Genomic DNA, 14,514 nt, shown 5'->3' on the forward strand with positions numbered 1-14,514 from the left:
TTGACGATTTTGTTCTTGGGCCCAGTAACTTAAATCAGAAACAAAATGGTGAGCATGAGAATTGGGCCAACCTCTTCTTTAAAACCCGAAGCCTATATCAGAAAATCCAACTTTCCTTTTCTTCTTCTACCTCATTCATTGAAAGAGAAACCTTGTGACCAATTAAGGGAAGTGTGTTTCTTCCTTAGACAATGAGTGTGCAATTTTCAACTCTCCTCGCCCACCTAGCCTGCCTTGTCTTTGTTTCTCGTCATTGTAGTTGTCTCTGCTACAGCGAGTGTCAACCGTCATAGCAATCGTTGCATTCTTCCAAATTTTCATATCCATAGAAAGCATCTATTTTAGCTTTATTGTAATTGTTCTAATGTAACGCGGGGTTCAGGTTTTATGTCCCCCCCCCCCCCCCCCGACGCAAAGTCCTACTATTAATATAATAAATGGAACCGGGCGTGGGGCTGAGCCTCCCAGCTAGGCTGGGTTCCAAACCCCTTTCAAAAAAATAAAAAAAAAATCTATTTCCTTAAATTTAGGGTATAGATTATGTATAGATTGAGAATACTACTCAATCAAGCCTTCAAGCATAAACTCAATTCTTATCTAATTCCCAAACCTCATCCAGTAATCCCTCTAATTCTCTCACCACAATGTGTTTCTAGCTCCCACATCATGCTACACGATTTCAAGCCTTTATTTTATCTATTGCAGGAATCATCTGAATCACACATAACTCTCCCCATTAATCAAATTATTGGGTTGATTTTGGCCTAATCATTGCTCAATTCACAAAAGAAACCTAACACCAACTACAACTAGAAGTTGTAGTCTAGTAATCCAAGTTCTAAGTTTGAATTTTCTCACTTTCATAGTTTGATTAGGAAAAAAAAAAATCATTTTTCTTTGTTATAACTCGGCTGTGATGTGTCTTAATGTTTTGTTAACTGTCATTTTTTCTCTCTAATTTACACTCACTTTTGGGAAATTTTAAATACACACCCCAAACTACTTAATACACATCCCTATTATTTTATATTTCAATTTTCAAATCAGATTTTATAGATAGATTAAATGACCAAAATAGACATTTATATATTAAAAGAAAAATAATAATAATCCTATCTTCCTTATATGATTCTATAATTATAAAAACAATAAATTTCTATACATGCATCCTCATTTAAAACAAGAATAAAATTAGAAACCATCTAATTTAAATTGTCCTTAAATAAATTGTAATTAAATGGGGTGAGAATAAATTATAAAACAAATCAATGGCATTAAATGTTTTTAAAACAAATCCCACTTTTAGTTTTTTTTTTTCTCTAAAAGTTATGATTAGTCGATTTATTATCTAATATAAAACATCACAGGTATAAAACTTTGTAATTGTTAATTTGTTTGACCATTCAATGACAATTTTGTAGTTCCGCCATTGTGGAGAAACTACTGATACAGTTTTGGTTGAATGTTCGACTCAAAAATTTTATACTTGATCAATAGGGTGTTTTCGTGTTTGGTGAATGAGAACTCAAATAATACAAAACCTATTTCTAAGCATCTATTTGAAGAGAATAATAATGAATCCTTATGGATAAGAACTCAAATAATACAAAACCTCTTTCTAAGCATCTATTTGAAGGGAACAATAATGAATCCTTATGGATTTCCCAATAACTAAGACAAGTAATTAATATGGTCAGTTATACTAATCAAATTAAATAGTAGCCTTAATGTTGTTAAATAATGGGCTAAATACAAATTACTACCCTGTAGTTTGGGTCCAAAATCAATTCAGTCCCTGAACTTCTAATTTCATCAAAAACACCCCTACACTTTTAGTTTTGATATAATAGATCCAATTTGTTAGTTTTCCTACAATTGAGTTATTTAACTTGTTAACGTGGGCTCATATATGGCCTATGGTTTATGATGTGATGTCGAGGTGGCCTGCATAGTCAATTTAGGAGTGAGTCCTACTATTAGAAATAAATAGTTTTTCAATAAATAATCCAATTATAACTTGAACCCATAACAAAATATTAACGAATTGGACCTATTAGATCAAAATTGAAAGTGCAGGGATGTTTTTGATGAAATTAGAAGTCCAGGGACTGAATTGATTTTGGACCTAAATCACAGGGTAGTAACCAGTATTTAGCCCTTAAATAATAGTGTATTTCATGGTTTGTTAGGTTAAGGATATTTTAGGTAATTTGAGTTGTGTATTTAGTAAAATATTAGAATGAGAAATTAAATGGTAGGTGTATTGAGTAAGCAGTGTGTATTAAGTAATTAGAGGTGTGTTAAAACTTCTCCTCACTTTTAGATCTCATTTTGTTAAGTCGAAATATAAGAAAACATTTTTTTTTAGAGGAAAGACGACAAACTATATTAGATGAAAACTTAGGAGTACATGGAGCAATGCATAAGCATTGAAAGAAAACAAAAAAGCATAACAAGATGCACAAACGCATCTAAAATGAAGAAAGAACAATAAAAGATAACAAGATGCACATACGCATCTAGAATAGAAGGTAACCAGGATGTGACTTGATGCCGAACGACATCGCTGCACTGCATATGTCACGAAAGCAGTGTAAAAGTAAATGTAACCGTAACCGTAACCGTAACCGTAACCGTAACCGTTACCGGTGATATGATCACCTAGGAGAGGTGAATAACTCACCAGGAGTCCGAAAGTAACCGAGGGTGTCAAAAACTCGAAAATTAGCAAACGAACTCCTAAGAACCAGAACCAATACCAGATCAATATGAGCAGCTGTCTCGGATCCAAGATCTAGATTTGAATGCGACCCGGGTCCCAAATACGGATCCAAATCCGGCCCGGGGCCAAAATCAAATCTGCCAAAGCAGACTTGACAAAAGCCCAAGCCCACCTGAACCTAATTTGGACACCCAAGTACATGGGCACCCTATTAGACCTTCTCTGGACACCCAAACGTCTGCGCTCCCACTGCAGCCATCGAAAGTCGCCAGTGGAAGAACCCACAGCACCGCCGAGCCATAGATCGGAAGAGCCTTCACTGGGAGGACTTGGCACCATCGTCAGCCGTATCACCTTGACCTGGGGACCCTGCATCCTCGACACCGCCTAAAGCCAAGACGAACTCTTACGTCCAAGCGCTTGACGCACAACAACCAACCGCCACCAAACAATAGGGCCGGGATCCCAGATCTGGTTTAGGTCCCCTAAACCACAACACCGCCAACCATCTCCCTCCCAAAAGCGGAGAGCGGCGTGAACACGGGCCAAACCCGTGGGAATTGAGACCCGACGAAAAGATGACGGGATGAAGGTGCAGCAACCGACTGGTTGAAAGGGGAAGATGCTCGAGTCCAGAAGACTCGACGGCCAGGCTCCGCGAAATTTGTCGCAGGTCAAGGAAATCGAACGGCAAAACCCTAGGGTTAGCCGCCAGAGAGAAGGGAGAGCGAGAGCTCTCATTTTTTCTATAAGAAAACATAAGAACACTTTTCCGGTTTTCAAACAAAAATTTGTCAATAAAGAGTTGTTTTGAGACAAAATATTTTTATGTAAAAGTATATCGACTCTTGGGCTCGATCTCGTAACCGACACAATACACACTTGGCAACACACCGGCCATTCCGAAGGTTGGCTTGACCGGGGTCGCGATGAAAGTTCTTGTTATAAATAGATAATGAAGAACACTTTGTAATGTGAAAAAATTTCATTAATAATTTGTAAAGGCAACCAAAATAACGAACTAGGAGATTAAGCCTTGCATCATCCCAGTTCCTCTTAAACCCTTCACTTAAAACTGTCCTCCCTTCCTCTATTTAATTTAAAGGAAAGAGAGAAATTCCTCTGCCAAAAGCTGAACCATTTACAGTTGATCATCAGCACCAAAATCAACTCGTATCAAAAGCTGGTTTTCAAAAATAGCTTATAAACCCACGCTTCCACGCATGTCCAAGATGCCCAGAGCTGCAGCCACTTCACTCTCCATGCCAACTTCTCGGTAGTCTTAGAAGCTTTTGCTTGTAATTCACTACTCTATATATATATATCATCATCCACCGTCCCAAGTCGAAAATGTTTGGAACACGTGTCAGAAACCCAACTGCTGCTTCTGTCAGTCTTCACAGTTTCAGAGACCCATTACACAATGGGCTGCAAGTTCTCTGAGTTCTGCATTGGTCTTCAAAAAGTAAGCTTAGCTTGTCTGACTCAGAACCTGGAGGAGCTTGTGTCTAAGCAGCTTTTTGCTCTTGTGAGTACCAAAAGCTCCTCGGCTTGCACTTTGGCCACGCATGTCGCTGGCACCCGAGAATTTGGACCAACTCTGTTGCTTGTTGTGCTTATGGGAACAGCAGGTTTGGGTTTTTTCTTGCTGGCCAAGTTTATTTGGACCGCAAACAAAGAATAGACCGGTCTGTGGTCCGAGAACTTTGACTCCCCTCTCAAATACCACATTTGTTTAAGTCCTTCTCCTTTCCATAGAATCCTGTCACACCTGCAATATGCATCAAGACCCACATTAGCTTCTAAACAATATATGTAACATTGTGGTGGTGTTGGAAAGAGTGGAGGACCTTGCCTTATTCCTTTTGTGAGCGCCCAATCTATATCTAATCTAGTGTGATAAAAACTTGAAGTCTAGAAGAATGGAGATTTTATGAATACTATTAGGTAGTCCTAAACTTGGTTTGGGTTGGTTTTATAGAAATAAAGTACCAAGAGATTATAAAATAAAGGCAAGTTGTTTTGAGAGTGACGATGTTTCTTAGATGATAATGATGCTGTTGAAATAAGATATTGCAGACATGGCTGGTATGTACATGTCACTTGTATATTTTTTTAACAGATGAAGGAAACAGGTCTTACCTGCCAAACTCTACCCACTTATATTAAACTGTACTTATCAGAATGCTTCAATTTACGTGCAATGCAAATGATGATGATGTTTAATAAGAATATTGATTTCATGTGGTCTACAGCAGAAACAATAATTAGAGAGTGATATGTTAATCTAATTTAGTAGTGTATGATTCCCACCCTCTGCGCCTAATTTTAAAGATTGATGCAGCAAGTGATAGTGAAGCACTGAAGCTTATTTGGTTCAAATCAGCTTACCAGAAATGTGAAGAGTCGGTAATAGAAAAACAATTGAAACATCTTTTCAACAAATTAAGGACCAGCAGCCTGGAGTCAATACATGTTCAATACAAGTGATAGAAGTGCCCAGAGAGACTCTGAAGGTGCCTAATTAGATTAAACTAATTGCTCATATTAATTGGTGCTTAGTAAAGTTGTATATATAATTATCTAGCAAAGGTTTAGGTTAAGGAGTAGCTTTAAAAATATTATCAATGAAGTAATGCTGCATGTACCACATTTACCGATCACATCGTACATGACATAAATAAGAGAGATGAGACCCACTAGTAAAATGTGTATATAATTAACAATTCATAGTAAAACATTATGAAACATATAATTACATGTGTTTATGTCTGTGTGTGTGATGATGGTGATCACTGCTTGGTTCTCATTTCAATAAACTAAATGAATGGGCTATTCAAACTTATATGCAATAATTCATGTACAGCTCAAATAATAGGGAAACAGGAAACTTGTTGGAATTCTTACCAGGCAGGGGTGCGTCTCTTCTCTCTAGAATTCGAAGTTTGGGCAACATAATGATTAGAATTTGCAAGGTATTTGTAAGTTGGAGCAAAATATATCCTCCCTTCTTCCCACCCTTTAAATACTCTACCAGCTTGTTGCTCTATTCTTAGCTGCCAAAAACAATCAAATCCAAGCATAAGATTGAAACTGCCTTTCTGTATACTTGGAAGTAAAACAAAACAACTATTTACAGTACTTACAATCTTACCTGATCTTTCTCTAAAAGTGCTTGCCAATGCTGCTTCTGCAGAAGCTCATGCGTGTCAGCGCAAGCAGCTGCTAGCCGGTAATTTAAATCCCCAAGCCAAATAATCTTGCTGAACATAAAAAGTACGTAGATTTGTAAGATAATTGACTCAGGAGATCACCTTTGTTGCAAAATGAAGAAACAACCATAAATTTAGAAACGGTAATGCTCTTTCGACAGTTATCTGGCGCCTAATGGTCTGATTTTAAATAAAATATATCTAGTTATACAGAAGAGGAAAGACTTACTCATGGTCCAATATGCTATCAGGAGGAAGTGGTCGTGTTCTACATGAGTTAGAAAACTTTGTCTTCTTTAAAATTTCGATGACATCTGAATTCCTTTTCATCTCATCCCCTTCTTTCTCACCAGAAGTTAAGTGAGCACAGACAAAGCAAAAGGTTGTTTTATGCAATGTCATGCTTATTGATATTGAACCCTGTGAAATAAGAAAACAACATTATAAGGCTTAATCTCAATGTAGCCATGTACCAAGTGTCCTACACAATGTAGCAAGTAGCTAACCTTATTTCCAAGATATCCCATTATGCCTCGACCAACACATGAGACCTTCATGTTGCTAATGTGTCTACAAAGATCAGCGCGAACCCACACACACAAGAAAATTCCCACCATCTGCTTGCTCGCTGCTAAGCAATAACGATGTCGTTGCATTGAAGTACTCTCCTGCATACCCAGCCCCAGTGGGGAGCTCGGTGAGCTTTCTCCACTAGAAGTTGACGCGGGATTCAAATTCAGCAGTGTCTCGAAGTCCGCAGTACTGAGTTCATCTTCTAAGGAAAGCAAGTCCGAGAAGCTGAGCCTTGGCATCATGCTGCCTTGCTGATCGAGATGTGCTTGCTGATCATTATGGGTGGCATTGTTGTAGTTATTAGGAAGTCCGGGGTCATTCTTGTTAAGAGCATCTCGAATAAGGGAAAGCCACTTGTCAGCTGGGCCTTTGTCCTCCGCACCCAATACATTACCGGCGTTTAAAGGGACAATTTCCTGGAACCTATTAAAAACAATACGACAAATCACGAATCAAATAGTTGTATTTTTAAAACGTTAATAAAACTAAAAAATATGTAATAATCGGTGCCCAAAATATAAAAGGAATGTTAGATTGGATCTAATAGTGTCATTATAGGGTGGACCACTATTAGTAGAGACTATTAAACAGACAAAGCAAAAAACAACAAAGCAGTCTAATTTGGGATGCAAATGGGGAAAGACAATTTTACCCAAGAACATAGATATCGGCAGGAGTTGGGGACCTAAGCCATTCCCTTAAGTTCAAGTCCTCTTGTGGTGATTTGCCTCCAACATTCCATGTCCCCACGAACATTCTAAAACCAAACAAACAAAGCCAAAAGTACCACTCTGTTAGTTACTCCAAAACAAAAACTTGTCAAAAGAAGCAAACTTCAAAGCAAACTGTGGAAAATTAAATCATAGATAGATACAACTCAAACTTTCTAATTCGAAAAGTGTTTTGGAGGAATCACGACCCACATCAACAACTAACAATCGTTCACATTGGTTGTCGTACATAGATTACTAATCAAGAAAGCTACACCTATTCCCTAAATCGAGTATATACTCCATCTCTGAACTGTAGGGATGGTTACCTGAGGTTGAGATGGTCGGTCACAGCTGGTGCCTCCGGCGCAAAACTTGGGCCGTAAGCGTCCTCCATCAACCAACCATCTAAAAAAAAAAACAATAAACAAAAACGAATCAGGTTTAATCATAATACTCGAGCTCAAAACCCAAAACTGAAAAGCTCAACTTTCACAGAAAGTGGAGACTGGATAGTGACACCTAGTTAGAGTCCATGTTACTGCACCACACTAACTCAAACCCCCCACATCCTCCGCCGTCCACGTGGCACACCACAATCGCTCAGAGCCAAAAACCCCAACTCCAACCGAGGACTCATTTCCCGTCCAATCATATTAATTGAAAACAAAGGCGGGGGTTCCATCGCCGGCAGCATTACGGTGCATGTGCCACGTGGGTGTGAAACAGCCAACGCTGTACCGGGAAGTTTTAGAGGGGCGCTACACAGTAGAATTCGTACCTGCAACATCGTCCGGTACAACGACGTAGTGGTCCTGGTCCGAGCAACTCTTCCTCCTACTCTCAGTTACATCTGACACAGTTCACAACAGACAGCAAGTTCAGCAAACCAGTTCCGACACCGATACCAGACAAAAACAACACCCCCAAACATTAAAAAAAAAAAAAAAAAAAACCGGTGACCGGAAAACTTACTTTTTACAGAGTAATCGGAATGAAACTCGTCCCCTCCGGTCGGAATGTTGAGCCATTTCCTCACTACTGCTCCAGGCCACGAGTTCTGCTACGAAACGTTTAGTGATATCGGTTAAAGTCAACTCGATATCCTCGAACAAAACAAAAACTTCAATGAAGGCTAAATTTCTTACCTTTGGGATCTTTCCTCTGTTGGTCCGCATTGCTTTTACTGATCAGAGTTTTTGGGGTCTGAAATCTGAATGGGATGGAAGAGAGTTTAAATAAGTGGTTCAAGGTTATCCAAATCTATAACTGAATAGATGATTTTCTTCTTCTTCTTCTAAAACTGAAAAGAATATGCTTTTTGGAAGTGAAAGTCGTCGAAAAACAAAATGGGAGTCTAAATCAAATACCAAGAGGGGTCAAAGAACCAATTTTTATTCCGGTAAGGGAAAACGAAATATCTAAGAGAGGGCTTAAATTAAGCGTCAAATAGAGCATTCAACGTAATATAAAACACCCAATTGCAGGGGAAATGGAGACAGCTTAGGAATCAACGTAATCAAGCTGAAAATGAGAAATTAAAATTGAAAATGTCTTATTTTGTGCTTAATGTATAATTTATGGGAGAAATAGAATAGGCCAGGTTCATCCTTTTCAGTGAGGAATATTTTCTTTACAAGCAACGCTGTTATAGCCTTTACAGAGAGGTAGACAGAGTGGAAGACCACGAATTAAACAAACAACAATGGCAAGCAAAAAAGGCTTGAGCTTTTCTCAGATCTTTAGCCAGAGATCAAATCTAATAAACTATGTGAAAAAGGTTTCTTTTTGAGTTTCAGGGCTATATTTTACATGTAAAAATGAAGATTGAAGCTCGAAGAACCAAACCAGAATGCTCCTGGTTTCAGAAATTGAGGATTTGTGTTCTGAAATTGAGGCAAAGGGGTCTCAAATTCGTGATGATTCGAGAAAACCCAACAGAGCATATTGTGAAACAGATCAGAAACACAAAAAGACGGGGCCTCACAAAAATAGTGAGGCAATGAAACAGAGAGAGTCATAAACACAGTATGACATTGCAGATTGGAAATGGATTGGACTCGTTTGGTCACTAAAATCAATAGTTACAAAAAGTAAAAGAAATATGGTTTTGGGTTTTTCAAGAGTAATAGAGTGAGGGCACTCACCAGAATCGACAAGGAACTGAAAGAGAGAGGAGGATGAATGTTGTGCTTCCCTTTTTGTGGAGCTTTCGTTTTCGTTCAGGCAAAAGAGACAAGGAAGCAAGCTCGATGTGGGCTTCTTTGCCTCTTTTGGTTGGCTGGAGAAGACGTTTGAAGAGAGAATGCAGAGGAAATATTGGGGGCGTTCCTCGTAAAAGCAAAAAGGAGCCAGTTTGGTTCTCAAACTTATAAACATTTAGAGAGAGGAAAAGGTAAGTCTCGCAGAGATTTTAGTGAGAGAGAAAGAGAGGGGGAGGGGTGTTGAACTTTGAAGTCCAACTTTATGAGCACAGTTTAATTTCAATCATGGGTATCTTAGTAATTGTGTCAAAATTAGAGGCATGGAATTACCATGCTTGGTGGAATTTGTGTAACTACAAATTTTAATGGAGCATTTGACTCTATTTTCCATCCATGATTTACTTAATTTGGATCTTTTTGTGCAATTTTTTTGGGGATGAAGTTCTAATCAAAATTCTGCTTAGTTTGTTTCCATTCGCACATGGGCTCTTTTAAGTTGAGAGAGAAATTTGGTTTTTTCCTTCTTAATTATTACTTTTGTCACTTTTTATTTAAAATACATGGCAAAATAGATGGTCAATTTGGTTCATGAAACTAGGGAATCTTTGAGTAATATCATGTGGGGTGCCAATTAGTCCTTGATTTTTCTTAGATTTTCATTTGCAGTGGAGATTTATCATCAAGGCAATGTGTTTAGATTTCTTTGTTAAAGAAAAAAGAAAAGAAAAGAAGTTTTAGAAGTGGTAGAGAAAGGTTTTAAGTGTGTTTAGCAATGTCAGGAGCAATTTCACATAATCAAGCGCATTATACAATAAAGAGTTCTCTTAAGAAAAATTTGTTAGATTTTATTTAGATGAAATGTGATTTCATATAAATAAAAAGACGAAAACAAGGTGTTCAATTACATATCACTTTAACGTGAAATCCGCTATAATCGGTACAAAATCTGAAATTTGAATAAAGATATCAACTTTCATTTATATTTTTAATGTAACTTTGACAAAAGTGTTAGTTACTCAGCGAAAGTTATATTACACATTTACACCTACCGCATTTTCTCGTAGTTAGACTGGTTAATAAGCATTTCACTAAAAATAAAATAAAATAAACTAGCTAATAAACATATGTACACCTTTGAATAAGACAACTTATGAATCAGAATCAAAATCAGAATCAGAAATATTAATTTGAAAGAGAAAGATCAGTCTTATTAATCTGCTCGCGAAACATGTAAAATCATAATAGTAATACAGGTGATTCTCTTCTACATTTAAAGGCATTGGGCAAAATATGTTGAGCACTCCATTTCAATGCTTATGTACGGTATGGAGTGAAAAAGTGCATCAGATGCAGCAGAGTTAATATTGAACAAGATGCACTCATGCACGTACAAGTAAGATGGGGGCAGCAAGCAAAAACAATTAAAAGAATGGTCAAATCAGTTAAGGGTCTGTGTACCTCTTCCCAGAGCTCAGTCTTGTGCCCTTCGTTTGGGTTTCCTGGAGCTATGAACTTGGCTCCAGTAGACCATCGTATCCATTCTGGGTCCACCCAAAACTCAAGTCATGATATACCAACTTGGACTAGGAGCACCATCTGGTAGAAAAACTAGTGGTGAAGAAGAGAGTTCTCCACACATATATGGAGTTTTTGTACTGAATACGCGTATATGGAGTTTGAGCAGATAAGTTTTTAGTTTTGTTCTTCTAATAATATCATTGAAGAATCAAAATGAACATAATGTACAACGTACATTATGAGTGCTTTTGTTAGATCAGCAGATAAACATTCTCTATTCTTAGGGTTTACTTACCTTTATAAGCATATTAGGTCGCGTTTTTATCGTATCTTGATCCACAGACGTACTAATAATAGATTTACGCGTGCATTAGTAGAAACTGAGTCTTTTGTTACAACTACCAAGTCCCACAACCTTTGTGTTACAACCTCATTTGAAATTTTCTTTACAATAAAATAAGGTTTTTTTTCTTTTTAAATTTTTTTTAAGGGAAACGGAATCTGGTTCCATTAATAATATCAACGATCTCACCCGATCAATCTAGAGGGATTCGAAAATCCCTCGTATTACAATTCAATGCACAAAGCAAAATGGACAAAAGAAAACAAAACACTAAAAAACAAAAGTAAAACCCCTCCACCTATCTCGCCCTAAGTCATAACAACTTATCTAAGAACAAAATAGGGTTGAGAATCGAGCAAAGCTCACTTATTCGAAAAGAAAAACAGAAGAAAAAAAACCCTACGCCTACACAATCTTAGATCAAAGCACTGTCTTGAAACTTTGACGCCAAGAGACCTCAATGGTGTACATCGCAGTAACCAACACAGGACCAGCTTCAATTTAAGATAGCATAGTACTAGGCCATACCCCAATAGCCCATCCCAAGCCTGATCCAAAAGGAGATGTAAACATAGTGGGCTAGCCTAACTTGGTTGCATTGCTACAACCCAAGCAGGCTGAGGCCCAAGGCCCGAAGCCCACCATCCCTACCCCAACCCCCAGATTTGCCAGCACCGGCCATCAAGAGCAACCACCCGTCACCACTCTGGTGGCCGGCCACAATCCTCCACCATCACCTTGGTGGAAAAAAGAAGGGAGAATTTTTCAAACAGTACCTGAACTAAAGGTCACTGTGAATTAACGTGCCTCACTTTACACTAACTACACTTTGGTACCTGGACTATAAAACCCGACTACATTTAAATACACGCCGTCAATAACTCCGTTAATAGTCATGCCACCTGACATATTTTCAAGGGTAAAGTTGTCTTTTTGGATTTTTACTCCGATCCATACACCAATCTCTTTCTCTCCTATTCTAGACACCCAGCTCTCTCTCTCTCTCTCTCTCTCTCTCTCTTCTACTCTGGACACCCATCTCTCTGTATTTCTCTTTGACTATTCTTTTCTTCTTCATCTATTTCTCTCTCTTTCTTCTGCAGCTCCTACATCTTCTCTATTTTCATGGATAAAATTGTAGGTTTTTGCTTGCTGCTTCTGCTCCTTTTCTGTTTTGGGAGCCTAGATTAGAACTGCTTCTGCTCACAATCAAGATGGTATCATCCAAAACATACAATGCTCACAGTTTTGGGGTACAGAACATTATTTAGAGCTATATCAAACAAGGGAAATGCAGAAAAATACATCTGAAACAAGAATTAGCACACAATTAGAAGAAACCCAATACCCCTCTATGGTTCTCCGCCGAGCTCCACTCGAAGATTCTCATATGGGTACACTTTTGGGGCAAACAGAATTTTGGACGCCATGTTCCAGAACATGGTGGCGAGGATGAACCCGGTGACCACAACGACGCCAAGCCGGATTCCGAACAGCTTTGACATTCGTCTCGAGTTTTTCATGGAGCGTTTCGCGAGGACGGCGATTTCGATCCAGATGTTGCGAAGGTGGAACCATGGAGTTGGGGCTGGCGTCGTTGTTGGTGGCGCCGGAGACGAGCTTGCCTCAGGAAATGCTGGCGGAGATGGCTTCTTGGAGAGGAACCACGTGTCGTATGTCGATGGCGGAGCGGTAGTGAGCGCTGTGCTTCATGGTCTGCCAGGACCGCGTGTTGAACTCGATGAGGGATTGGGTCCCGCCGGGGGAGCCTTCCAGTTCTCAAATCAGGTCCAAAGCAAACTCGGTTTTGTTTTCGGAATCGGGTATGGGCTGCCCGAAGTCGGCGAAGTACGAGGGAAGCTGAGCTGGCGAGCCGCTGAAAACGGTTTAGCCGCGGCTGAGGAAGAGGAGCCGGTCCAGCAGGCTCAAGATTCCATCCACAGAAAGAGAGAGAGAGAGAGAGAGAGAGAGAGGGAAAATACCAAACTACCCTTTGAAAAATGAAAAATGACATAAGACTAACGGAGTTATTGACGACGTGTATTTAAATGTAGTCGGGTTTTATAGTCCAGGTACCAAAGTGTAGTTAGTGTAAAGTGAGGCACGTTAATTCACAGTGACCTTTAGTTCAGATACTGTTTGAAAAATTCTCCCAAAAAAGAAACCCCGACCCCAACCTGTCCTCAAACAACTGTCTTCCTTGGAACCAAAAACCTCTATCGCGACCGCTGCGGACAGACCCGAGAGAGAACCACGGGCCGAACTATGTACCCGGATCCACACCCTCAACTGCATACTGCAACAATCAGAGCCTTGAACACCGCCTCAAACTTTCCGTCAAGCTATACTAGGTCGAGAGATAAACACACCGCCACACGAGAAACCTACAGAAGCAGCGCCTCTCTGAGCCACGTCGTCGTCATCTCGCTGCCGTAGCCTGGTCTGGGGACCACAAGGTTGCTGTTGCCACCACGCGAACCCTAGATTCGCCTCTTGCGGTCGCTCCGTAAACTACCGAGGCCTTCGCAAAATATGTTTGACATACATAAGAATTTCTTTTTGTTTTAGGAGAATATCACAAATCACAAATAGTCACTCAATTATGACTCATTCTACACTTTGGTCACTCAATTATTACTTATTCTACACTTTGGTCACTCAATTAGACAATTATTACTCTGTCAATTACTTTAGTCACTTTGCTAAATCCTCCGTCAAAATCTCAGTTAATTAGACAATATTTTTGGAAATATGTATTTTTTAGAGGGTAATTTCATCAAAATCTCGCTTTATTCACTTCTCCCAATCAATCCAATTCAAACTTCTCAATTTTCCAAGGCTGGTTGGGAGAAAATTTTCTTAATATTGTGACAAAAAAAAAATTCACGAAAAAATAACAAAGTTAATGACGGAGTTAAAGTTGAGTGATTAAAGTAATATATTTAAAATTTGATAAAAAAAAGAGTAATATATTTAAAATGTGAGTGACCAAACTGTTGAATAGGTAAAAGTTGAATGACAATTTGTGATATTCTCCCTTTTGTTTTTAAAGAAGAATTAATCACAAAAGGGTACGGCTACTGCCATCTTACCAAATGCTCAGTTCACACTACGTTTTACTTTTGACCCTTAAAATTCCAATTCTGCCCTTAAAAATTAGAAAAACTATTTTTTTTTTCTTTTAACCTAAAAATACAAAAAGAAGAATAACTGAAAAGATAAATTCAAAAAT

General features: G+C 38.7%; 1 protein-coding gene across 3 annotated transcripts; it reads right to left on the reverse strand.

Annotated features, from left to right (window-relative positions):
• Positions 1-3,500: 3,500 nt before the first annotated feature.
• On the reverse strand, positions 3,501-9,649 carry LOC133719844 (type I inositol polyphosphate 5-phosphatase 8). 3 transcript variants are annotated; one of them, XM_062146029.1, is made up of 11 exons: positions 9,365-9,649; positions 8,366-8,430; positions 8,193-8,277; positions 7,999-8,070; positions 7,547-7,625; positions 7,160-7,264; positions 6,441-6,930; positions 6,164-6,354; positions 5,877-5,985; positions 5,630-5,778; positions 3,501-4,493 (listed from the first exon to the last, which is right to left on the reverse strand). In XM_062146029.1, exons 2-11 carry the CDS (start codon positions 8,393-8,395, stop codon positions 4,208-4,210), a joined length of 1,596 nt encoding a protein of 531 aa, XP_062002013.1. In that variant the 5' UTR covers positions 8,396-8,430; positions 9,365-9,649; the 3' UTR covers positions 3,501-4,207. The 3 variants fall into 3 exon arrangements, with proteins under 3 accessions (XP_062002013.1, XP_062002012.1, XP_062002014.1); XM_062146028.1 differs by having other exon boundaries at positions 8,193-8,280; XM_062146030.1 differs by lacking the exons at positions 7,547-7,625; positions 8,366-8,430; positions 9,365-9,649 and having other exon boundaries at positions 8,193-8,236.
• Between the last annotated feature and the right edge of the window lie 4,865 nt (positions 9,650-14,514).

This window comes from Rosa rugosa, chromosome 7 (assembly GCF_958449725.1).
Source record: "Rosa rugosa chromosome 7, drRosRugo1.1, whole genome shotgun sequence".
NCBI classification, from domain to species: Eukaryota; Viridiplantae; Streptophyta; class Magnoliopsida; order Rosales; family Rosaceae; genus Rosa; species Rosa rugosa.

Excerpts from the sequence above, each read along its gene's own strand:
- LOC133719844 (XM_062146028.1), bottom strand. The coding sequence starts at position 8,395 with ATGCGGACCAACAGAGGAAAGATCCCAAAG. Across the intron at positions 8,281-8,365 it reads ACAGAGGAAAGATCCCAAAG|CAGAACTCGTGGCCTGGAGC; the intron begins GTAAGAAATTTA and ends AACGTTTCGTAG. Across the intron at positions 7,626-7,998 it reads TGTACCGGACGATGTTGCAG|ATGGTTGGTTGATGGAGGAC; the intron begins GTACGAATTCTA and ends TTTTTTTTTTAG.